At 53.6% G+C, this 24,906-nt stretch overlaps 1 protein-coding gene across 4 annotated transcripts; it reads right to left on the reverse strand.

The window, feature by feature from the left end:
- Window positions 1–6,573: 6,573 nt before the first annotated feature.
- Slc38a3 (solute carrier family 38 member 3) lies at window positions 6,574–23,639 on the reverse strand. 4 transcript variants are annotated; one of them, XM_055629657.1, is made up of 17 exons: window positions 21,878–21,956; window positions 18,233–18,387; window positions 14,002–14,153; window positions 13,817–13,895; window positions 13,518–13,633; window positions 12,887–12,960; window positions 12,709–12,801; window positions 12,529–12,610; window positions 11,484–11,566; window positions 11,345–11,403; window positions 10,989–11,156; window positions 10,824–10,903; window positions 10,432–10,532; window positions 10,102–10,226; window positions 9,871–10,015; window positions 7,533–7,636; window positions 6,574–7,443 (listed from the first exon to the last, which is right to left on the reverse strand). In XM_055629657.1, the coding sequence occupies exons 3-17, from the start codon at window positions 14,100–14,102 to the stop codon at window positions 7,339–7,341; spliced, it is 1,515 nt and encodes a 504-aa protein (XP_055485632.1). In that variant the 5' UTR covers window positions 14,103–14,153; window positions 18,233–18,387; window positions 21,878–21,956; the 3' UTR covers window positions 6,574–7,338. The 4 variants fall into 4 exon arrangements, with proteins under 4 accessions (XP_055485632.1, XP_055485630.1, XP_055485631.1 ...); XM_055629655.1 differs by lacking the exon at window positions 21,878–21,956 and adding an exon at window positions 19,697–19,790; XM_055629656.1 differs by lacking the exons at window positions 18,233–18,387; window positions 21,878–21,956 and adding an exon at window positions 23,528–23,639.
- Window positions 23,640–24,906: the final 1,267 nt, after the last annotated feature.

The raw sequence follows: 24,906 nt of genomic DNA on the forward strand, positions 1-24,906 counted from the left end.
CTGGCGGGCTCAGAGCACATGCGGCTCGGGAACCGTGGTGGGCCAGGCGCCTCTAATCAATTCTCTCCTGGCTTTGGGCCATCACTTGGGGCTCCTGCCGCCTTCCAGATCTGCTGCACTGGACTCTGGCCTCGTCTCCGCGGAAGCGTCAGTACGTGGCCGTCAAAGCCTCGTTCCACAGAACAGCCCCTGTTTGTTGTCTGTTTGTTTGTTTCAACACAGGGTTTCTCTGTACAGCCTTGGCTGTCCTGGACTCGCTTTGTAGACAAGGCGGGTCTCGAACTCACAGAGATCCGCCTGCCTTTGCCTCCTAGAGTGCTGGGATTACAGGCGTGCGCCACCATGCCTGGCTTGTTTGCATCTTCTTGCTCGCCCCTTGCCCTCTGTAGTACCCTATTGCTCTTCTCTTGTCCAGCACCAGAATCCATCCATCCCTTGTAGCCATTACCAGCTGCTCATTCTTGGAGCCATTGTTAAAATGCTGCCAGTAACAACTGTCTTTCCTGGTGCTTCATACACTCTGTTCCGGACTCTCCCTCCCTCTCTGCTTTCACTTCACAGGTAAGATTGGAGATTAGAGGGTGATTTGTGTAGTTCTCCGCTGGACATTTTGTCTGCTTCCTGAAGGTCAAGATTCAGTGTTGGTCACTGTGCCGAGCCCAAGACTTGCAATGTACTGTGTAGTTTGATCCTAAGTCTTGGGTAGGATAAGGAGAAGCTGAAGGGTCTCTGAGAACCCTCAGTAGAGTCAGTAGGACTGGGGAAAGTAGTTCATCGGCAAAATGTCTCCTGCCCTGTGCACAGCCCTGGGGTCCATCTCCAGCAAGTGAGACAGGGGATCTGGGTATCGGTTGGTAATATAGTTGAATTTCTCAATTGGTAGAGTGCTTTCTAGCACACATAAAGTTCTGGTTTCATCCCTGGCACTACATAAACTGGACATGATGGCACGTGCGTGTAATCCCAGCGTCAGGGAGATACAGGCAGGGAGAAAATGTCCATTGTAGGGCCTCCTCCAAGGTCAGGTAGCAAGTGGGCCCACACTGGATCCTGATGGTATTCCCTGGTGGAGATCCCAGCCTTCTGGGATCAACTCTCCCTCTCTGCTCCTTTCTACCTGCTTCTTCCTCTTCTATCATTTGGTTCTCAGCACAACCCAGACTCTGGCTATTGACCACCAGAGGTCAGCAGAGGCCGCCAGCTGTAAGTCTGGGACGCGGTACTCAAGGCTCAGGCTGAGCAGGCTGGCTGTGGCCTTAGTTTGTCATTGTTTTTTGTTTGAGGTTGTTGCTTTTGTTTTGTTGAGACAGAACCTCTCTTTGTAGCCCTAGTTTGGGTAGGACTCCCTATGTAGACCAAACTAGCCTTGAACTTGTGGATATACTACCTCCTGTGTATTAGGATTGTAGGCTTGCACCGCCTCACCTAGCCCTTGAGAGATTCTTTTTTTAATTTATTTATTTTTATTTTATATGCATTGGTGTTTCGCCTACATGTATGTCATGTGAGAATGTCAGATCCCCTGGAACTGGAGTTACAGACAGTTGTGAGCTGCCATGTGGGTGCTGGGGATTGAACCTGGGCCCTCTGAAAGAGCAATCAGTGCTCTTAACCACTGAGCCATCCCTCCAGCCCACTTTTGAGATTTTGAAAGCAGGCTTCTTTTTATTTCCTTCTCTTTTTTAGAGATTTATTTTTATGTGTATATGTGCATGTGTGCGTGCATACGTGTGTGTGTGTGTGTGTGTGTGTGTGTGCGCGCGCGCGTGCTGTTTGTGCACGTTGCTGTGGAGGTCAGAAGAAGGTGTGAATTGTCTACAAGCAGAGTTTCAAGTGGCTGTGGCTTACCAGGTGTGGGTGCTAGGAACTAAACCAAAGTCTTCTGGAAGAGCAGCAAGTGCTATCTATCTGTCTGTCTGTCTATTATTTATTTATTTATTCATCTATTTATTTATTTATTTATTTAATATGCCTTGGTGTTTTGCCTACATGTGAGTGTTGGATTCCCCAGGAACTCGAGTTACAGACCGTTGTGAGCTGCCATGTGGAGGTTGGGGATTGAACTCCTGAGTGCTCTTAACTGCTGTGCTTTCTGCAGCAACCTGAAAACAGTTTGTTCTTTCAGGGCTGTTCTTCCTAAGTCACTCCCTGGTAATCAAAGTGTTACTGCTACAAGTTGGTTGAAAGAAAGTCATTTGCTTAGCCTTTACGCTGGAGTCAAGGCAGACTCTTGTGGCATCCCCTTAGGGACTTCCCACATGCTCCTTACTGTACTGGACTCCTCTGGGACTCAGTGTGTACTAGCTTCCATACTTGGTCAGCCCATTGTGCTCTCTGATTTCCAGATATCACTGTACACCCTTCCTTTACTATCTTGTAGCTCAGTTCTCCAGCACCGTTCCTGCGTCCTTTGACCTAACTCCTGCCCATCACCATTTTCCATTTCTAGTCTCCTTTCAGTAGTAATTTCCTGTCTATCTTCCTTTCTTCTTCATTTCTTCCTTCTTTTTTTTGTTTCATTTAGCTTCTCTCTCTCTTTCTTTCTTTCTTTCTTTTTTCTCAAGACAGAGTTTTGATGTCTGACAGAGCCTTGGCTGTCCTGGACTTGATTTGTAGACCAGGCTGGCCACAAACTCACAGAGATCCACCTGCCTCTGCTTCCCAAGTTCAGGAATTAAAGGTGTGTACAACCATGCCTGGCTTCATCTCATTTTTTACATTAAAAAAAATGTGTATGAACACATAAATGCAAGTGCTCAGGAAGGCAGAAGCTTCAAAAACCCCTGGGGCTAGAGTTTGAGACTACTGTGAGCCCTGGTGTAGATGCTGGGAATTAAACCTGAGTTCTCTAGGAATAGTAGTACAGACCCTAAACCTCTGAGCTGCCTGTCAATTTAGCAACTAGAGAAATCTGTATAACACTTAAATGTACTAGCTGGAAAAAAAAAAAAAAAAGTGCATCCTTTAATCCTAGCACTGGATAGGCAGAGGCAGGTGAATGGCTATGAGTTCAAGGCCAACCTATCTAAGGAGGGCATTTCAGTCAAGGCTACATATTGAGATTTTTGTCTCTAAAAGCTTGGGGGATGGTGCTGAAGAGATGACTCAGTGGTTAAGAACACTGGTTGCTCTTGCAGAGCACCTGGGTTTGATTTTCAGCACCACATAGTGGCTCACAACCATCTTTTAACTCCAGTTCCAGGGGATCTGATGCCCTCCTCTGACCTCAGGAACCAGACATGAACATGGTATACATTTTCACAGGCAGACAAAACACGTGTACACATTAAAAGTAAACGGATAAATAAAAAATATTATCTAGGGGGTTGGAGAGATGGTTTAATGGTTAAAAGCACTGGCTACTCTTCCAGAGGTACTGAGTTCAATTCCCAGCAACCACAAGGTGGCTCATCTATAATGGGATCTGATGACCTCTTTTGTCATGCAGGCATACATGCAAATAGAGCACTCACTGTATAAATAAATAAATCCTTTAAAAAAAAAAAGTATTGTCTGTTAAAAAAAAAACAAATAAACCAAACAAACCAAACCACAAAGCTAAACAAACAAACTAAACTAAAAACTCTTAGAGCTACCACTGAATCAGATCTTACTCCCCTTTCATTTCAGGGCCTGGCATTGTTTCTCATGCTGAAAACAAAAAACAAACATCTTGTGTTGGCTGACAGGGCCGGAGTACTCTCCCCTCTTCAGTGCCCACTGGACACGTGTGCTTTCCTCTGCTTCACCCCGACCCAGCCTCCGTGGCTTTCTGGCCTTTGCCTCTGTGGGGCTTTTCACTGGCTGGCCCTGCTGACTAGAGAAATCTCCTGATCACCCCCCGCATTGCATGTTCCCCTGAACATTTCCTTTCCTTTCCTCTTTTTGTTTTGTTTGTTTGTTGAGACAGGGTTTCTCTGTGTAGCCCAGGGTGTCCTGGAACTAGCCTTATAGATCAGGCTGGCCTTGAACTCACAGAGATCCACCTGTCTCTGCCTCCTGAGTGCTGGGACTGAAAGTGTGCATCACTATGTCCGGCTAACACTAAGGGCCTCTAACAAGTGTGATCACGTTGTGGGTCGTGATTGGTTCCTCTGTTCTAAGGTGCCTTCACTCATGTTCAGGGTCATCTAAGAGTGTCTGGCATGTGAAAAGTCTCCATAAAGATTTTTGGATGACTGCGATATTGCTTGGTAGTAACCCTTTGCCTGCTGTGTCTGAGTCCCTAAGTTTGATTCCCAGCACCCTCCCCTGAAATGGGATTGGAGATAGAGCTCTTTTGTAGAGTACTTGCCTGATGTGTGAGACCCTGGGTTCAATATCCAGGGCCATAATAACAAAACAAAACCGTGGAGAATGAGCGGGTGGATCACTTTTCAGGGGACAGAAGAATGTATACTCGGGTGAGGAAGTGTGGACAAGTCCAGCTGCTGGGCAGTGAGGGACCAGTATACTTTCCTGGTCTTTATTATCTTTTTGGTCTCACCATGTAGCCCAAGTTGGCGTCAGACTTGGACTCTTCCTGCCCTAGCTTCCAGAATGGTAAGCACCTTATGTTATCTTATTTCTATTTTGTCCCCAGCCTCAAGGCATTAGCAAACAATGACAAACAATGAGGGTTGGGTACAGTGACAGAGCAGTTATCCTACCTCTCAGGAGAACTGGAAGTTTGAATCTATCTTGAGCTACATAGTTAAGTCTTCTGTCCCTCATCAGGAAAAAAAAAAAAAAAGAGTGAAAAAATATGGGTGACGTGTATGCTAGACTTTTGGGGTGCTCTAACATCAACATTTCAAATAAAACAAGATTTTCCCAGAGCCTCTGAGGATGTGTGTATGTGTGTGCTGCTGAAAGTTGAACTCACACGTGCTAGACAGATCCTCTACCACTGAGCTTCCAAATATAGAACATTTACCCCCACACACACCTCAAAAGCATAATGGAGGAAAAATCCTAGGAACTTATTCAAAGCATATGATAATCCCTAATGGTGTCCAGAGGGCTATGGCTCCATCCTTATGGAGGCTAAGCATGTCACTGGACTTGGCAGCCAGTGGCAGGGATACTCATTTCACAGTGATATGGTACATGACTCCTGAAGCTAGTACAGCGCCTGTATCACTTGCCCTCATCCTGCTGGAGCCTGTGCCACCCATGGTCAAACTGTAAATGCAGAGAGCAACTCTGGGGTGAGGGCCTCTTCCACGCCCTGGCCTTGTATGGGGGCTACTGTTATCACATCTGGATGGAGAAAGCTGATGTCCCATTGAATAGAGGGTGTAAAAAGGCTCTAAGACTTGCTCACAAGAGCAGGGTGGGGTGGTGCATGCCTTTAATCCCGGCGCTCAGGGAGGCAGAGGCAGGAGGATCATTGTGAGTTCGAGGTCAGCCTGGTCTACAAAGCAAGTCCAGGACAGCCAAGGCTACATAGAGAAACCCTGTCACAAAACAAAACACCCCATCTGCCCACAAGATAAGACTCTTTCTTTGATTATCCTCCTCCCCATGATCCAAGCATTCTAGGCAAGACTGTGTGCCTCATCTAATGGAGAAGAAGCTGGTGACTCCCAGGAGACAGTCCTTCCTGATGGTGTATGTTAGGTTGCCTCTACCATTAGGTCAGTGTCCAGATGTTTTTTGTGGCCACAGGGCTACTGGTTGAAATCACAGGTGCCTGAGACTGATGGGAATGGCGACCAGGAAGCCCCCCCTCTGTCTAGCTGGCACGGCTGTGGGCCAAGCAGCCACCAGCTTGAAGAAGTCCTTTCTTCACAGCTTTCCCAAGCTGGCAGTTGCCTTTCAAGTTCAAACTGGATTTTTCTTGCTGTCCTTTCGCTGGTGGCATAGTCCAGTGCAAGGCCTTTCCTAATGAGGGTTTGGTGCCAAGGCCTAGGCAGTTCTATCCCTCTGGGCTGTAGCTGATTCAGGCCTGCAAGTTGCAGTGGGCAGCTTCCCAGGCCCACTTGGGCCAGGATACCTGGGGCTGCCTTGCCCGGGACTTCACCCTCCCTTAGACACTCAGGACTATCCTAATTCCAGTGAGACTCACTACCTACCTTTATTTATAGAAGTGTTTATTCAATAAAAAGAACAGTCCCACAAGGCAAAGGATCCCTGGATCTTTGTCTCTAGCCTCAAGGCACTGGCAAAGGGTTGACAAGCAGCCTGGGAGCTGGTGGATCTCAGGGGCCCTTTCCTGAGGCTTCTGCAAGGCTCAGCCGCCCCCAGCTCAGACCCTCTTAGGAGCTGCTGGGGATGCGCCTCACGTTGCCTCCTTCCGCAGGCTTCTCTCTGTCCCACTTCCTGGGGCCTCATTAATTCCTCCCCACCTCACCCCGTGAGAAAGCAGGTCTGTGCTGAACTTGGCCCTGGCCCAGAGCTGGGTCTGAGCATGCCACTGGTTGGTCTGAGAGGCAGGAGGTGGGGTGGGGGTGGAGGGTCTTGCTCAGGGCCCACTCTCATGCAGGCAAGCAGACGGGAGAATCCCCAGTTCTCTCCATGTCTTTACTGATGCCTACTCTATTTTCCAGAAACCCGAGGACCACGGAGACCAAGAATATGAAACACAACCGATCTTGTATATAATATTTATAAAAGGCCTGCACATCCCCACCCCTGTGGCAGTCTGGCTGCTGGGTCTTTGACTCCCAAGGGCAGGATACTCTGGGCCCAGCCTCTCTTCGCCCAGTAGTGGAATGTAAGTTGTGGCCCAGGCTTGAGGTGCGGGAGTCCCAGCCTCCCAAGACTGGTGAAGGTCCACGGCAGGGACCAGCTCCATCCTCAGCACACCCTGCTGACCCCAGATATGAGGTGGGATAGGGTCTCCTTCTATGAAGGAGATGGAGGAAGAGAACAAAAATATCCAAGATTTTGGGCCCAAGTGTTGGAAAAAGGGCTAGGGGGTCAGCAGGCTGCGGGAGCCCTCTGGGTGCAGACTGTGGTCACCCAGCAGGGCTGGGGGATGCTGTCTTCAGGTCTGGGTTTTGGCTCTGTGTGCCCCTACAGCCTGTGAGACCTCAGGAGGTGGCTTCGAGGCCTCAGTGTACAGAGCTGCAAAAGGAGGATGGAGGGTTTCGGTGGGATCTGAGGCAACGGCCCCACCCTGTTCCTGGCTCAGGAAGCCCCTGCAGCTCCAGAGCCCAGCGGGGGGTGGTCTGAAGACCTTGGTCCTGGCTCTTCAACAAAAACCTTCCAACGGAGAGGATATGGGTGGAGCCAAATGCCATAGTATTTACAGAGTCTTTCTCTCCTTATTTAGCCCCTGGCTGGGAGCAGGGACTGGAGAGTGAGGGTACAGGTTCTAGGATGAACAGACAGACAAGATGGGGGCCGGTTGTCCTAATGGTTTCCTCCATGATGGCTGGTCCCAGAGACCCAGTCACTGATGATGAAACTCAAGCTCATGGTCATCAGCAAGAAGCCAACCGTGGCAAAACAAAGGGCCTGTTGAGGTTCAGAAATGAGAGTCAGGCCTGAGATGGGGACAGTTCCCTTAGCTCTGCCCCAGCCCGCTGGCTTCCAGGCCCTCCTACCAGGATTTTAGGGGTGGATCTTGCCGGCTCCTTCTCAATGGGCATGATTCGGAAGTAGAAGATGGCGGGGAAGATGAAGATGAGGCACGGGGCAGATGTGGCGCCTGCAAAGATACGAGCAGAGCAACAGCTGCTTACTCTTGCCTGTTGTTCAAGGTCTGAAGCGGACTCCCCATGAGAGCAAGCGTTCTTTGTTGGGGGAGTCACGCTCTATGTGAGAGCATTGCCAGATTCCAGGAAGCCCAGCAGCTTTCCCCCCTTTGTTCTCTATCCACCAGGCTGATGGTATTAGTGGATAAGGAAAATATAAGTGAGTGAAGCTAGTCACGAAGAAAAGAAACTTATGACAGAATAAAGCCTTAAGAATACTGGGTTCCTAACTGGGCGGAAGCAGCACATGCTTTTCATCCCAGCACTCAGGAGGCAGAGGCAGGAGGGATTTCTGTGAGTTCGAGGCCAGCTTGGACTACAGAGGAAGTTCCAGGACAGCAAGGGCTATGTAGAGAAACCCTGTATCGAAAATCCAAAACCAAACATAAACAAAAAGTACCAACTGGGTTCCTAACAAAGCATGTTATAATTTGGATCTTGAATGTTCTGAGAGGCCTAAGTGTTGGGGGGAGGGCTGTCTCTAGGAGGCTCTGAGGTTGGGGCTGTTTGGAAGGGGGCGGGACCTTTAGGAGGTGGAGCTTTGTGGGAGGTCCTTGGGCATGGGTATGAGCCCCTTAAGGGGATTGTAAGGCTTTATCTCCTCTTTCCCTTTTAGTTCTTGGCCGTGGGGTAAGCAGTTTTGTTCTGCCACACACTTCTGTCATAATGGGCTATCTCACTACAGCCCTCAAGTCAATAGGTACCAATCAGTCATGGCTGGCACCTGTAAAAGTATGAGCCAAAATAAGCCTTTTTTGTTTGTTTGGGGACAAGGTCTCATGTATCCCAGGATAGGCTCAAAGTATATAGCCAAGAATGACCATGGACTCAACTTCCTCTTGCCTCCATCTTTCCCAATGCTGGAAATGTATGTGTATGCCACAATAGCTTGTTTACATGTGCTGTGTCTAACCTGGGCACCATGCATGCATAGCCAGGAAAACGCTCTACTAACTGAGCTATGTCCCCAGCTCCGGATCCTTTGCTCTGTCTCTTTTTAAAATTTTTTATGTTTGTCGTTTTTGTGTGTGTGTGTGTCTGCATGTGTGTCACTGTGCACATGTGGAGGTCAGAGGACTCCTATAGGAGTCAGTTCTCTTCCATCATGTGAGCTCTGGGATGAAACTCAAGTTGTCAGGCTGGTGACAGGCACCCTTACTCACTGAGCTGTCTCACCAGCCCGACAGTCTCTCTTTACAAGTTAATTCATTTCCTCAGGTATTCTGTTATAGCGATGAAGATCTGACTAACACCAAGTTCCCCGAGAGACCTTTCCATCCCTCCATCAATGCATTTCTGTCTGTTGACATTGCTTCCACTATGGTTTTGAACATATGGAAGCAAGAGTCCTTTCAAGATATTTACAGTTCTCAACATCCAGACGAATGAGGCAGACTGAAGGGCAGGGTCAAGGAGTCAGTCCCTTGATTTGGGTCATCCCATAGATGCTTCAGAGTTGTCTAATTTTCCAGCTCAAATTGGGATGAAGGAACTGGAGAGATGGCTCAGAGGTTAAGAGCACTGGCTGCTCTACCAGAGGCCATGAGTTCAATTCCCAGCAACCACATGGTGGCTCAACCCATCTGTAATGAGATCTGGTGCCCCCTTCTGTCATGCAGTGTAGATGCAGACAACATTGTATATTTAATAAATAAATAAAATCTTTAAAAAAAAAAATTGGGATAGGAGAGTAGAGAGAGCATCAAGCTTTGAGTCTGATAGTCTTATAGCTGAATCAGTACTCTCCACTCATCAACCGTGGCTCTTACATTCCTTCAGTCTCCCCACAGGTAAAATGGGGTAAGATATTATAAGACCTTTTGTTGTTGGCAGAGTGTCTTGCTATGCTGTCTGTGCTGGTCTTGAACACCTGGGCTCAAATGAGTCTCCTGTCTCGTTCTTTCAAACTAAGATTACGGGCACACACGACCATGCTCAACCCGGTTGAGGTCCTTTGTGGAGACTTTAGCCCTTCGGTTCACACCACCCTCTATTAAAGAGGACTGACTCAGTGGTTTTAAGCCTTTAAAATGGATCGCAACAGCCTCAAGGGCAGGAGGGAAAACCATACAGGAGGGGGACAGCTATCGCTTAAATGGAGGGTGTGAGTTCAGGGCTCTACGAGGCCCTGCAGATGTGAAACTCTCTGCGGCACTATCCCACGCGCACAGAGGGGCCAGACTCTCACCAATGATCCCGAAGATGCCCAGGATGTTGGGGGCGAAGATAACCAGCAGGTTGATACAGGTAAGCAGGCCGATGGCAATGAGCACATGCCGCAGCCAGTTGAACTCCTGGTTCTGAAACAGCATCTGCTGGATGGCGCGTCGCACCTGGGCACGTGGGAAGAGCCATGGTTCTGGTGGCCTCCGTCAGACCTCCCCCTTCAGCTGCCCCCGTCGCCCGCCCGCCGTCTCACCGGGAACAGGACGATGGGCACCGTGAGTGTGACCGCTATCAGCACCGCCACGCGCACGCACAGGATCAGCACGTCAAACGGGTCCACCTTGCTGTAGGTGTGCAGCAGCTCTGACTCCACCCCGTCTGTGGCGGGCAGGGAGGGTGGTCAGCGGGCCAGGGGGCGGCGGACCCTGACGCTGTGGGGAGCGGTACCCAGACTCACCTCCACAGCCCCAGGACAACAATCAGGCATCACACATCCAGTGAGCGCCTACAGTCACTGCGGCCACTGACCAGCCCTTGCCTCCCAGCCTGGCCTCTGAAACCACCCGCGCCCAGCCGGCCGTACCGTAGAACGTGAGGTAGCCGAAGAGGGCGGCCAGGAAGTACATGACATACATGACAGCAATGGAAAGGTTGGAGATGTGCTGCATCTTCTTCTTGGACGGGCTGCCGGCGGGAAGAGAGAGGGCTGGGGGACAAGCTGGGCCACACTGGGATACCCACAGATATGTGAGGGTCATCTGGGTACATATTCATGTAGTCAGCAGTGAGAAAGTCTCCCCCCCCCCCCCCCCGCCGTCTTGCCCCTAATTCCCACCCTTATCAACCATGGGGATCTTTGGTCTGGTGGCCGGAGTCTCACGGCCTCTCCCTTCAGACACACATTCAAGAGCCCAGCAATTCTCTCCAGACCAACTCAAGGCAGACACCATCCCTCTCTCGGCTGCGGGCACCTACTTCTTGAGCTCTGTGTAGATGGGCAGCACCTCAGGGTGGCAGACGAAGGCGAAGGCCATGATGGGGATGGTGTATGCTGTCTGGGGACACATAGGACTATGTCAAGGCAGCCCTCCCCACCAGGCCCCCTCCCCGCTTCCCCAGCCTGGCTTGGCCTCTTGGAACCTGTGAGTTGAGTGTGAAATAGCTTGGGGTACAGAAGGCCGCAGCAGCCTCCGGCTCGTCCTGGAGCTGTGCCTTCTCCTCCGCCACCACCGTATGGCTGAAGTTGCCTGTGGCATTGGCCAAGTGGTGTGCCAATGGGCAGGGAACTTGGAACTTCTTGTAGATGACCTGGGGTGGGGGAGTGTGAGAGCGTCAGAGTCCGGCTGAGCTGTGACTTCGAAGTGACCCGTGAAGCCACATTCAAGATTAAAAGAGCTGCCTCCTCACTCCGGCTCCCCAAGGGACCCGCCCCCTCCCTCTGAGAGAGGAATCCTTGGGCTACTGCTCTGTCTTGACCAACAGGGAGGGTGGCTCACTGCGATCAGGAAGAACACCATGCAGCTGAGGGAGAAGCCGCTGGAGTAGCCCAGGTAGCCTGCGAAGGAGGGGACTGTGAGACCGGGCCTCCTGTCTGTCCCTTAACATCCCCTCCACAGCCTGACCCTGTTGACTCACCCAGCTGCCGCATTAGTGCCAGGGGCAGAATGATGAGGATGGATACGAGAATCACCAGGTAGTTGCCATCCATGTACCACACCCTGCAGGAATAAGAGTGGGGGAAAAACCTCCTCAGCCTGCCTTGGGGCCGCCTGCTTCTCCTGGTTGGACGCCAGTTGACGGCACGTTGTGTCCCCTGATGAATATTTAACCATAACTCCAAGTCTCTCGGAGCTTTGTCTGAAATGGGCTCATTAGGGTGAGCCGGCCTGGGACACCACCCATGCGCGCCCACGTGCTGGAAGTGTTTTCTTGGCACACACAGATCTGGGCCCAGCCTCCTGAGAGTGGTGGTAGGCTGGAAGGACCTGGCTCAGGGAGGCTCTGTGCTTTTCTTGGGGTGGGGGTGGGGGTCCTCGGGGACTTGCAAATAATCTGTGCCCCACCCCCCCGTGGTCTCTCTTGGCACCTGGATCTTGTATTATTCTGGCCCTCCTTTCTCCTAGAAATGAACACGTGACATAGATAAAAGGACCAGAACTATTTGTTCTTCTGGGGCGAATTCAGAGGCCTTTCCTTGGGACCCTAGGTGCACCACCCTAATTCTTCCCCGCCTCTCAACACTGTTCCCAGTGTTGAGCAACCCCTTTTGCTTTCGGGCACTGGGTAGTCAAGAGCAGGAGTAAGCCTCTGCTCCCTTCCCCTCAAACACAAAACAAGGCTCAGCTGGCGATGGCTAAGCAGTAGGCACACCCACACATGCCCCAGGCTTAATCTCTTGGTGGTGGCGGCTGGGGAGGGTGAGTGACCCCATGGTCAGGAATAGCAGGTGCTTAGAGTTAAGCCTGAGGCCCTTCTGCTCATGTGCAGGGTCCCAGATCACATGGGCCTTAGCTTTCTAGCTCTGATGGTTCCCTCTTGGGAGTTTCCCTGGAGGTCTTGCACACAAACAGGAACTGAATGTGGCTTTATTTGCTGTTCTCCACCAGCCATACTTGTGCCTTGCCTATCAGTCTAGCTCAGTCCCTCCCCACTGCTTCCCACCCTCTTTCCCCGGGCTCACGGGGCCGGCTTCTCCAGATTCAGGAAGGTCTGTATGACGAGAGGCAACTCAGACTTGATGATGTATAGGTAGCTGGACATGGCTGGGGAAGAGGCAAGGGGACAGCTGTTGAGGTCAGCCGAACCAGCCAGCCTTCAGACCTGCCCATCCTGCACACCACTGCCCCAGCCACCGCCTCACCTCCAATGTTCTGCAGCGTGATGGCCAGGGCTGCTGCCAGCTTCCCTGGGGTCCCAAAGGCACGGTAGCCCAACTGCTCATAGGCTCGGATGCCTGTCAAAGCAGGAAGTCAGGATAGCCAAGGGCTTGCCCCACCTCACTTCTACCCCACCGCCTCGGGAGCCTGCAAGACGCTCACCCACGATCCCTGAAGATTTGAGGAGCAGGTGGATGGAGTAGCTAGACAGCAGGGCAACAGCTGTCAACAGGAACCTGGAGAACATGGAAGAAAAGAGGCCGCTGGGATTGGTTGGCAGGGGGTGGTGAGCTCGGAGAGGCTAGGAGGAAGAAGCCTGTGACGTGACTGTCTGACTCTGCCCAGTGGGAGTGGGTGAAAGTTGGGAGACTTGAGATATTAGGAACACTGCTCTCTTTGACCCAGGGTGCAGTGTGACCCAGGTGGGGCCCTTCTGGGTCAAGAGTGCCCTGTGCATGTCCTCTGAGCACCTCCATGCCTTGAGTCTTTGGGACAAACATGTTTTCCATTCAGGTTTCAGGGCAGAGACACCAAATCAAGGACATGTGTGGCCACACAAGGCCTGGCCACAAGGGTTCAGCCATCCTGTGTCAATGTCGTAGAACAGACACAGGCCTGTAAGGCCGGCCTTGTGGGTTTGAAGAGCAGGGAGGTATGTTTGCCTGGCTGTGGCTGTTTTGGCAGCGGTGGGCTGGGTGCCAAGGAAGAAGGGCCCACCCAGTGGCTAGCAGGCTGGAAGGTCCCGGGAGGCCCCGGCTGGCAGCCGTTTGCGGCTGTCTGCAGAAGCACTCACAAGAAGAGGACGATGCCGGTGTTGGCCATGGCGTAGGCGAGCCCCAGGATGCCGCTACCCATGATGGCGTTGCTGAGGTTGAAGACTGACATCCCGAATGACGTCTTCCCCTCAAACTGCAGGCACCAGGGCGGGGTGGGGAGATGTGCGGGGTCAACATCAGTGAGTTAATTAAAAACGGGGCATCGTGCGTGGCCTTCTCCCTCATCGTTTCCCATCGCAACCCCCAGAGTACCTCATCACTGTGCCCAACTTCCCCTCGGTCCCCCAAGTCCCCTCCGTCGGGGGGCCCAGCTCACATCGGTGAAGTGTGGCTCCTTGCTGGGGCTTTTCTGAAGGAAGCCCTTGCCCTCTGCACAAAGGTGGGCGTCTTCAGCCCTGCCAAGAGGAGGCCAACGCATGTGACTCAGTTCCAGCCCTGTGTCCTGTGCCTCTCTCCGCCCAGGGCCTCCATGAGCTACCACCAGGTCCCTCTCCCACTTACCTTTGGGTGTCTGCTGTGGACATGCTCACGGGTAGAAGCCCCTCCAAGTGTTTGCCGTTGGGCACCAACTCCACCATCTCTGTCTGCCGGGGTATCTCCATGGCTCAGAGACCACCCTGGCGCGCCGCTCGCACACCGATACACTCAGGTGCCTGCGGAGCAGTCAGTCCTTCCGGTTACCCTTGGGGTCATGGTCTAGTCTCCCACAGGAAGCCGGTGGACACAGTATATCTCTGAGAGGGTCGCTTGGGACAGACAGGCACATGAAGGCTCATTGGGACATGCTGTTTCCTTGGGATTGACCTTTGGGGTGGGGAGCACAGCTTGAACCACCTGAGCTCCTAGGACCTCTTGATGGGACAACTCGGGAGGTACAAGTCCCCAACATAGACAAGTCCAAGCAAGCTGTCGGGGCCTCAGTTTCTCTACCTGTGAAGCGAGGGTCGTTTGGGTGATCTGAGTCTATGGACGAACGGCCCCAGAAGCTGTGGATGCTAAGCCCTAGGTCCTGACCCCACTCCACATGTGCAACTTGGACTGAGTCCCCTTCCTCATAGTAGTCCTGGGACACGGTTTCCTGAACTGGTCCTGTATGCCAGAGGCCTCCTGGCCAACCTAGAATGACACTGCCCAACGGCTGGAGGCCTTGGGAGAGGGGTGAGGGCTGTGGGCCCTGTTCCCAGCTGCCCGGCGGGCTCTGTTGGCAGTCAGAACAAAGGGCCCTCTGTGGGCTGAGAGCTGGCGCTGCGGACAGCGGGCGCAGAGGGTACCCCCTCCAGGGCCAGGAGGCCTGAGGCGGTGCTGGGGCTGGACACCTGGGCTCATCCAGCCTGGCTATAGTGAAAGGCCCTTGGGGGCCCTTCCAGGAAATGAATGTCCCAGGGCACAGTTCTCTGGGCCACATGCACTTCATGTTCCTCACAGCCCTGGCCTTGGGACCATGCTTTCTTTCTAGCATCTCCCCTCTTGCCAGGGAGACCCTAATTCTCAGAGCCTGCCATCCGAGCCGCCCTCTAAACAGGGCCCTCATTTCCCTGGCCAGGAGCTCAGGGCTTGGCTGGCTGAGGAAGAGCCCAGGTCGCTGCTGGGTGCCCCTTCTCTCTCTGGGCTTGGCTCATGGACCGCAAAGATCCAGCTTCCTCGCTCCCCACTGTGGCACTGCCCAGACAACTCACTGGCCCCTCTTTATCACTGGGGCCAGGGGTTACCTACTGTGCCCAGAGGATGTCTGGGCAAAGCGAACCCAGGCTCTGTCAGGACCTCCTAAAGCCCAAAGTGGCCAGGAGGGGAGCTGAGCCAGACTGGAGAGACTGGAGAGGACTGTCTCCACCAGGAAGGATAGCAGGAGCCCGGGCCTGAGCCAGGCGCCGGCAACCTGCAGACATCTTTCTTCCTACACCTGCTGAGAACTCTTACCTGCTGCCTTAGCCCAGAGCTCAGATCTCTAATCCTTTAGTCCCGGGGCAAACATCTGGCACCATTATCTACCTCTGTCTCCCTCGTTGTCAGTTTGGAGCCTCTTCTCCTCCCAGCCCACCTACCCTGACCGTGCGGAGCTCTTCCCGAGATCATCCATCACTCCCCAGGCTGTCCTCACGCTGCCCTTCTGCTGAGCCTTGCCAGGATCTCACCTGGGTGTAAGGTACCACTGCCAGGTCTCCAAAGTCCCTCTAGAGTACCCCCTGGCACTCAGTCCCCACCCTGGGCAAGCTGGGACAAGCCCTTGGAGTGTGCTGAGTCAGCAGTCTAGGCCAAGCAACCATCTCTGCCCTAATGACAGAGGCCCCCCAGGGCCTGCCCGAGCTGGTGTGTGCAGGGCTTCGCTCTATCCTGGCATCAGGACACCCGCCGCCTGGCACTGCCTCCAGGGAGACTAAGTCTGTGGAATGGCGACAAGAGGTGCCTAGGGTTCTGGCTCTATGTTCCCTGTCTTCTTTCAGAATGTGGGCTAAGACCTTTGGGCCCGATGGCTGTTACTCATAACCAGTCATTGCTGGGTCTCAGGCTGCCCTGAGATCCCAGGAAGGATGAAGAGTATTTGTCCCTAAGTGACCTCCAGCTCGGCAGAGGTGACACCCTTCCACGTGACGCTACCCCCGCCCCCAACCATCACTCTATATACCCTGCTACAACTGGATCTGAAACACATCCTTCTGGGACTTTAGAGAAGGAGAGGAGGGGCCGGAGAGATGAAGAAGGGCTCAGAGGTTAAATGCACTGGCTGTTCTTTCAGAGGACCCGGGTTCAATTCCCAGCACTCCCACAAGGCAGCTCACAACTGTCTGTAACTCCAGTTCCAGGAGACTTGACACCCTCACACAAACACACATCCAGGCAAAACACCAGTGCACATAAAATAAAAGTAGATAATTTAAAAAACAATAAAAATAAGAAGGAGAGGAGAGTTCAGCATATAGTGAAGTGGTAGAGTCTTTCCTTGGCGCACCTAAGACCAGTTCCATCCCCGGAACTTTAGTGCAAAACAAACAAGTTAGGGGAAGGAGGTATCAAGGAAGGCTTCCTGGAGGAGGAGCTGTAGCCAGGCCTAAATGTCCAACAGAAGCTCCCAGGTGAGAAGCAAGAAAGAGAGCCTTAGGCAGAGAGCAAAGATGTGCATAGGCTCGAAGGTGTGGTATCAGCAGGTGAGGGAGGAATGAAGAGTCTGAGCCTACAGACAAACCTTCTGGAGCTTTAAAGGCTAAGTCAAGGTCTGCACCCCAGTTTTCAGGACCAGAGCCCCAGAGTGGGCACTGGCTTTGGTCCTGTAAGGGAGACCTCAGATGCCTCCTAAGGCTGCCGGCCCATCCCTTACAGCTGTCTCCTACTCTCATGTGTGTCAAGGAGTCAGGGTAAATGCAGGAGAGGAGCCATACTTAAGGAGATCTGCCAGCAGAGCCTGACCCACAGTGCTGAGACCCCAAAATTAGCCCCCCCCCGCCTCACAACACAACCTCGACAAGGTACCCTCCTCCAGGACCACGTTGCCTCCTGAGATCTAGGGGTCCTGTGAGGCTAGACCAAAGCTGAAGACAGCATGAGGGAGCTCTCCTGAGGCTTCGCCTCCAAGAGCAGGCCATGGGTATCCAAAGAATGGTCAAGCCTTGGGGGTAGAGCCCTCAGAATGGCGTCAGTCATGGGTAGCGTGGCCCCGGGCAGTGAACGGATGGCCTGAGCCAGCACTCTGAGACTTGTTTGTTGTGCTGGGAGGGGGCGGCATCAGCAGGATGGCGCACCAGGTAACGCCTGCCCACGCGCGCGGGCATCACAGAGTGAGAATTCATCAGGCACACCTCGGCAGGTGTTGCCTCTGACTAATTAAAGACTTCCAGGCCCAGGAATCCAGGCCAGGACGGGCTGGCTGCTTGCATCAGCTACTACGCCGAACCACAGGTTTCTATACTACATCAGAGCTCCTAGGCCCCTCGGTCCTCCTCCGGGGCAGTGGGTTTGCAGGTGTGGGTGGGCTACACTCTTGCAGCCGTATGTTCTGATGGGGGTCTGGATGTCATATGAAGTTCATTTCTACAGCTCGGGCTTCTGAGTCCAAGGAAGACCGGGTAAGGAGCAGGTTGCTTGGAGAGAAGAGTCACAGAGCCTTTCACTGGGAGCCCTGTGGTGGGGAAAGCTCCTATCCCTGGTTTAGCCATTATGAGTGGCACCTCTAGACAGCTTCTCCTCTGCCGGCCTGCATCTCCAGATTTCAAAAGAAGGCTCCATCCTGGGACTTAAGGAACCAGTATAGGACTGACAGGTTTGAACTGCGAGTCCCTAACACACAGCTATGGGGACAGCTGGGAGCTGACGCTGCTGTAAAAGACAGGTCCAGGGCAGGTAGGGGGCTCTTAGAACAGCCAGCCACCCCTTGTTCCCCCCAAGGCCACAACTTCACACTTTGGTGGTGGAAGACCCCGGGCCTGTACTATCTCATCCTCACAACAATGTAAGAGGAGGGTGTGACACGTGGCCAGGGTGTGACCGGCATGGCTGGCACAAAGAGATGCCTGCGCAAGAGTGGGCAAAGCCAGGGAAAGGTGACAGCCTGGAGCACTGATACCCCAGGCACTCCAAGCCTCAGCCTTGGCTCCTTGGCCCTGGGATCTGTAGCCGGTGTCTGTGTTCTGGCTAGCCGGAAGCATCTAGGAGGATCTAAGAAGCCCAGCTGGGGCCGGAAGGTAGACTTTCCGGTGACAGGGTACATTTCCTAGACAACCAGCAGATGCTGACAAGCTACCTTGGCCTCATCTTCCACCTCCACTTGGACCCTCCTCAGGCTCTAAGGGCGACTGCAGCCAGGACCTTTTTCGGCCAGCTTGGGCCAGGGCCAGCAGCAGCCCCCTCCCCCAACTCCATTGCCAGCTTGTTCAGAGGGACGTGCAGCCAGAGATCCTGCTGAGGCAAAGGACAGGACATCACGTGACATGGCCCCCCAGAGGCAGGGGAGACCCTGCGCCAGCCAGCCCATCTTCCTCCCTGCTGACCCGGAATCCCCTGGAGGTGGCCAAATATTTGGACAGCCGGACTTCTGGCCCCAAGGAAAACTGGAACACAGGCCTGGGGCACTTTGGGACTCATTGTGGACCCTGATGGGGGGCTAAAGCAAGGTCAGCTTGGAGGAGGGGAGACATCCAAGGTCAGGAGGACTGAGGCAGAGAGAGGGAGAGAGGAGAGATGGGCGGGGAGAGAGTGAAAGAAAAAAATACACATTTCACACACGCGCCCATGCATACTGATCTAGACAGACAACCAGACAGACAGACGGGGGCCCAGGGAGCTAGGGAAACATGGGTGTATATACAGGTTCCCAGACAAAAGAAAACAGAAAGAAACAAAAGATCATATATAAGTAGATGGTTTGATATTCTGGCAAGGGGCTAGAAATGATCATAGAGGTAAGAAACAAAGACGGCCTTCCAGAAGACAGAGAAAGATGATGGCCAGAGACAGCCAGCAAAAGACAGAGCCCCCAAGGGTGATGGCGGAAATCTGAAATCCCAGCATTTGGGAGGCAGAGACAGCAGGTATCTATGAGTTAGGAGCCAGCCTGATCTATATAGCAAGTTCCAGACTAGCCAAAGCTACATAGTAAAACCCTGTCTTAAAAAAAAAAAAAAAAAAAACAAAAACAGAGCTGGGCACTGGTGGCGCACACGTTTAATTCCAGCACCTGGAAGGCAGAGGTGGTGGATCTCTGTGAGTTCAAGGCCAGCCTGATCTACAGAGCAAGTTCCAGTACAGCCAAAATACAGAAAAACCCTTTCTCAAAATAACAAGAGGCAGAGGCAATCGGATTTATGTAGGCAGGCGGATTTCTGTGAGTTCAAGGCCAGCCTGGTCTACAAAACAAGTCCAGGATAGCCAGGACTACAAGAGAAACCCTGTCTCGAAAAACCAAACCAACCAACCAACCAACCAAAATCCACAAAAACAAATAACCCTCCCCCTCCCAAGACAGAGAGCCCTGGAAATAGCAAGAAAAGGAGAGGGAGCCAAAATGGCCACGTGTAGAGTACGGGCAGGTGTGTGCCAGGCCTGGGCAGAACCCAGGAATGACTGCGTAAGGCCACCCCCACCGCATCTTTAGTGGATGCAGATCACCAGCAAGGTCATCCAGCGGAGCGAAGCCCAGGAAGGTTGGGCGGTCAGCTTCTACTAGAAAGCTCAGAGACCTCAAGGCTTGTGCCTGAGACCTATTTACCTGAACCACGGAAAGGCCACGCAGCAGCGATGGGCAGCTGGAGTGACTCCTATTGTCAGTGTGACACACAGGTGCAGACGTGCTGCCTGAGAGGCTGTGGACAGGACGTGGCCCGCAGAGCGGAAATTCAAAACCAAGCAACCCTAGGCCGCTGGCAGGAAAGCCCCTCCTGCCCCAGCAGCTGGTCCTTCCCGTTGGCCCCCAGAGGTGGTGCCTGGCCTACCCTCCAGCGTCTATGCTCCCATCCAGAGTCGAAGGCCCACCTCCTCAGTACTCTTCCACCTACCACACAGCGAGCGAGGTGCATAGTAGGTGCTCAATAAACATTAGTGACTGAATGGAATCGGTTCAAAGCCCTCCAAAAATTCTCGGTCCAACTTACTCTGTGGGGCCCGCTCCCTGGCCATGTCCACAATAGAATTCTTCCCATGGGGCCCCTTCCTACCACAGCAGAGACTAGACACCACAGCCCAGCTTGCAGAGCTCACAAATGCCTGAACTGCGTCTCCCCAGCAGGCACTTCCTTGCAAACACGCTTTGCCCTCAATCTTTGTGCTCTCACCCACACCCAGCCCAGACTCCCAGCGCATGCTTCATTCAGCTTTCCTATCTTTTCCCGGTCCAGTCTAGAGTTCACTTTCTACCTGCCTTTGTTGTGCCTGCTTCTCCATTGGGTGGGACTCCAAGGTGGCTTTCTAGGACAGTGACACAGTAGGGGAATAACCAGACCTTTCAGGCCGGCTCTCCGGAGCCTTGGACTGCGGGATACAGCTTGAGACAAGAATCAGCACTCAACAGGATGGCTTGAGAAGGCAGTGAGATGGGCTCCCCAGACCCAGGCAGAATAAAGGCCTGAGATACACAGCCTCATCCAGCCTAGAGACACAGTCCCATGCTCACACCCAAGAAACCAGAGGTCGCCATTCCTGGTTCAGTCATTCCAGCCTCTCCAAAACGTGCCAGGCATGCATGGCTGCCTGAACTCCTGATCCCACCCACCGAGGGGCTTCCTAGTGAGGTTTCCACAGCTGTGCAGAAGTTCCCTGTTTCCAAACCGAACTATCCTTGGATTTAGCTAGCTTCCTAAGCCCCTGACACACAAGGGGTGCTCCAAGGGACTGCCTTCCCTTCTGAGAAACAGGCCCCCATCGCAGACTATGTGCCAGGGGTCTCTTCTAGGGACAGTATCATGGCGGGAAGTGGAAGGAGTGAAAGAGGTAAGAACAGGATTGGTGGGCTAAAGGAAGAATGTGCTTGGATATGTCCTTTATGGTACCCCAGGCCGCGAGAGCCTTTGATGTAGGCCTCCTCGGCACAGAGAAGGCAGACCTGGATTCAGGTCACGGGGATGTAGAGGAGGGTGTTGGGGGCAGAAGGGGGGGTGCGCGAGAGTCTCACATGTCCTCCCCTCAGCCCCCTTCGCTAGCGTAAACAAACAGCACGCACTCACTCTAGCCAATGGAAGGGGCCAGTCTAGCAGGGGCGGGCTCATGAAAGCTGAGTCTTGGGGCCTGGCTAGTTCCCACACCTCGGCCAGCCAGGTCCACAGGTGGAGAGAAGTGCCCACTGCACCCCGCCCTCAAGCCAAAGAGCCTCAGCAACCCAGAGCGGCGGTGCCTGCTGGCCCCACTGCAAATGGCACTGGTTCTGGGGCCAGCATGTACCCCGCGGCCCCTCAGGCGTCCCGGCCCGATCTGCCCTCAAACTCTGCCCAGCGAGCGGGATAAATATACCCAGATTGCTGGCGTGCCAGCCAGCGGATCTGCCTCTCAGGCGCCCGTCGGGGCAGCGCTCCAGAGTCTGCTCCCGGCCACTCTCTAGCTGGTGCCGGCGGGGTCTGACTCCGGAAATCGGTCCCCTAGCCTCGAACTAGGTGTCCTGTGGATCTAACCCCTGGCTGCTGTCCCCTTACTGTCCAGCTTGGCCCCACCAAGAAGCGGAATCGACGAGGTGCCTCTCCCGGCACCCCTGGCACAAGCCTGGAGCTGGATGCCTCCGGGCAGGCTCTACAGACCTGTGCCCTGGAGCGCGCAGAGCTCTGCTTCTCGGAAAGCTGGGACGCCTCCTCGGGTCCCGGGGTACAAGGAGAGCTGCCCAGAGCCCACTACGGACTGGGGAAGGTACAGTAGGCTCGGCCCGCCCAGTGCCCCTGGGCTGGTGGCTCCATACCCCCGGCCGTACCTGGCCTCGTGGTGGACACGTTCAGCGCTCAGTTCCGGAGGGTGAGATCCGCTTTGCTCCAGGCTGAGCACAGGGCTGGAGCAGCAACTGCAGCCGCAGGGGATGAAGGGTGCTCGGCCCCGCCCCTGGCCCGCCCCCGGCCCGCCAATCCCCGGCTGGCCGAGGGAGGAGGGGCTGGTCCGGGGAGGAGCGGGGGCCTAGCCGGCTTGTCTCAAAGGGGCAGTCCGTGCCCTCGGAGCCCTTGGCGCCTATAGGTGGGAGATCCTCGTTGGGGAGGTGTAAAAGTAACTTCTACCGGGGTTTGCAATGGGACCGAATATCCTGCAACAGGGAGGGGTCGTTTGAGCCTTGAAGGATGAGGGCGATGTTTCAGGTCAAACCAGAGATCTTTGTGAGGGTTGTGGCTGTGCTGAACCCCTAAAACACTCTGCCTACTTTTCTCTTATATTTATGGTTGTGAGCCTAGCCTTTAATGCTGAGCCATCTCCCCAGCCCGCCTACTTTTCTCTTCAACCGAAAGGGATGGGAGTACTGCAAGGGCTCCAGTGAGTACTGAAAGGGCTTTCAGACCTTTTCTACCTTGCCTGGGTCACCTGGGCTTGTCAGTGGTGGATGGAGGTGGGAGAGGGGCTGCCTGGATCAGTTTCTTTTTCTTCACCCCAGACAGTATCCTTGAGGCTGAAGCAGGCATGGGCTGGCACAGTGAGGGCAGCAAGGGAAATTTTGTTCTCCTTCTTTTCTGGCCCTGCCCGACTATGCCTTCTGCTCTGTTTCTGAGATTGAGTGACTGCTGTCAGCCTGCCCACCAGAATCGGGGTCAGAAAGTCCCTTGTGAGGAAGGGACTTCAGGGAGGACTCAGTCTTGGCTGCCAGTCACTACCACCTCTACCTGCTTCCCACCTAGGGCCCATGGTAGGGAGCTAGGGGAGGTGTTGACCTTTCAGAATAATGGGGGGGGGGGCTCTCAGAACAGCTGTGCTCCCTGTTTCCCAGCCACTGGCTCTGATCCGATTAATTCCATGGCCTCTGCTGTTTCTTTCCAAGCTGGACTTCTCTGTCATATCTACCTCCTGATGTCATATCTACTTCCTGAGGCCGTGCAGCATGCCTTCAGAGGCCAGGTCTCACCCCTTCTCTGCCCCAGGCTGGGAGTCAGGACTCCTCCAAGCTAGAAGCTCTGGATTCCCTTCCTGCTGACTCACAGCCACCACCGCAGCAGCCGAGCCCAAGCGTGCCTCAGTTTCCCTCTGTATCATAAGGAAATGGATATCTTTCCCTCTGGCCAGAAAGAAGTAGGTACAAAGAAAGGTATAAGCCGTGAACTTAGACTAGATGCTGCGGGGGGGGGGGGGGCAGCAAGCCGGGAGACTAAGGAAAGCAGCCCTGGGATGTGACAACTGCAGAAACTCAGGCCATCAAACCCTACCTTTCCGGTAGCTAGAGGACAGGAAGGAAAGCTTTGCATCCCTAGCCGAGCGGCCATTGACATGCTTGCCGGGCCAGAGCTTATCGCGCTGTGAAGGGCCATTTGGCTCCCACCCTCTACAACAGCGTGAGAACCTGGGTAGATTGGCACGTGCCGCAGTCCCAGGCCTCAGAGAGGAGCGGGGAGAACAAACTGGCATGAACAGAATCACCTTGGATACTCACAGGCAATGTTTGTCAAGGGGTGGTGGCACCCACTGGCAGTTCCTGAGGGTCCAGAGTAGGCTCAAGGTCCCTCAGCATGTGAGTATCGGGGTTCCTCCGTCCAAACTGAACAGGCAGAGACTGGCTGGGCTGGGCTGCCCTGCTGCGGGAAGATTGGAGGCGAGTGGGATGAGGGGTCCTGGGTAAGGCCAATCATGGCTAAGTTGGGGGAAGGGTGAGTGTTTGTTGTTGCTGGTCCTGGACTGCTGCCAGGGTAAACAGAGCTCTGAGGCCTTTCTCACCACCTGCGGAATCTCCCAGCCCAGCCTGCATCAGCTGTACAGCCGGGACAGGACGCTGAGAGCTGCCAGGCACCTTCTCCCAGAGGTCTGAGGAAATGCCCATCCATGTAGCGGCCATGTTGGGTGTAACTTCCAGGAGAGGGAAAGCTTTATCTGTGGGATCAGGCTAGCCCTTGCCTCCATTCCCTGATTTCCACATTTCAAACACAGGCCTAAAAGACTGCCAGACATATGGGGCAGAGCTTAGCATCCTAGGATCTTAGAGATCCTCCTTCCAAGATCACATTACACCCCACCCCCTCCTCAGCCCTTACCTATCCAACCTCCAGTGAGGCAGCCTCTTTTCACCTTATCCCATTCTACATGGTTCCTCCAGACCCTTTCCAACACTGACGCCTATCTTCACCTCTAACCCTCTAACCTAGTCCTTCTTGCCTTCTTGGATCTACAGGTTGCATGGACCCCCGCAGGCACCTTTCTTACACACACACACACACACACACACACACACACACACACACACACACGTCCCCAGCCGGCTCCTAGCCACTCCCCATACAGCCTGGCTGACCACACATGGTCTTACTGTTTCTAGAACATGCCAGATTTCATGCTTCTGTACCTCCGCCCTTGTGCTTCCCTGAGCTGGAGATCCTCACGATACCACGTCCCTGCAAACCTCTGATTTGTCCTTCAGCGCTGTTCACATCCCCAGAGAACCAGCTATTCCAGGTCTTGGCCGCCACCCCCGCAGCCCCCGCCTCAGCATCTTCGTGTGCTCTGCAGAGGACATGGAGAGGAGCGGTGCCTACCAGAGTGAGCACACAAGCACAAGGGAATGAACAGTGGAGGAGCGGCCTGCGGGCCAGACTCAGCCCAGGCAGGGGACAGAAAAGACGTGTTGGAGCTGGGAGAGAAAGAATACTCCAGGGAAAGACAGGTCCATGACAGGATTGTTGCTAGTAGATTCTGAGCTATGTAGAGAGGTAGAGTACTTGATAAGGAAACATGTTAGGGACAAAAAAGGTTCACAGAAGCGAATCTTTTATTTTTATTTTATTTTATTTTATTTTATTTTATTTTATTTTATTTTATTTT

Source organism: Psammomys obesus, unplaced genomic scaffold, assembly GCF_907164565.1.
Source record: "Psammomys obesus unplaced genomic scaffold, mPsaObe1.curated_primary_1811, whole genome shotgun sequence".
Lineage (NCBI taxonomy): Eukaryota > Metazoa > Chordata > Mammalia > Rodentia > Muridae > Psammomys > Psammomys obesus.

Bases quoted from the DNA above. Each gene is read 5' to 3' on its own strand.
- Slc38a3 (XM_055629656.1), bottom strand. From the start codon at position 14,102: ATGGAGATACCCCGGCAGACAGAGATGGTGGAGTTGGTGCCCAACGGC. The intron at 13,896-14,001 runs GTAAGTGGGAGA...TCCTCTTGGCAG, and splicing joins TCCACAGCAGACACCCAAAG to GGCTGAAGACGCCCACCTTT. The intron at 13,634-13,816 runs GTGAGCTGGGCC...TGGTGCCTGCAG, and splicing joins AGGAGCCACACTTCACCGAT to TTTGAGGGGAAGACGTCATT.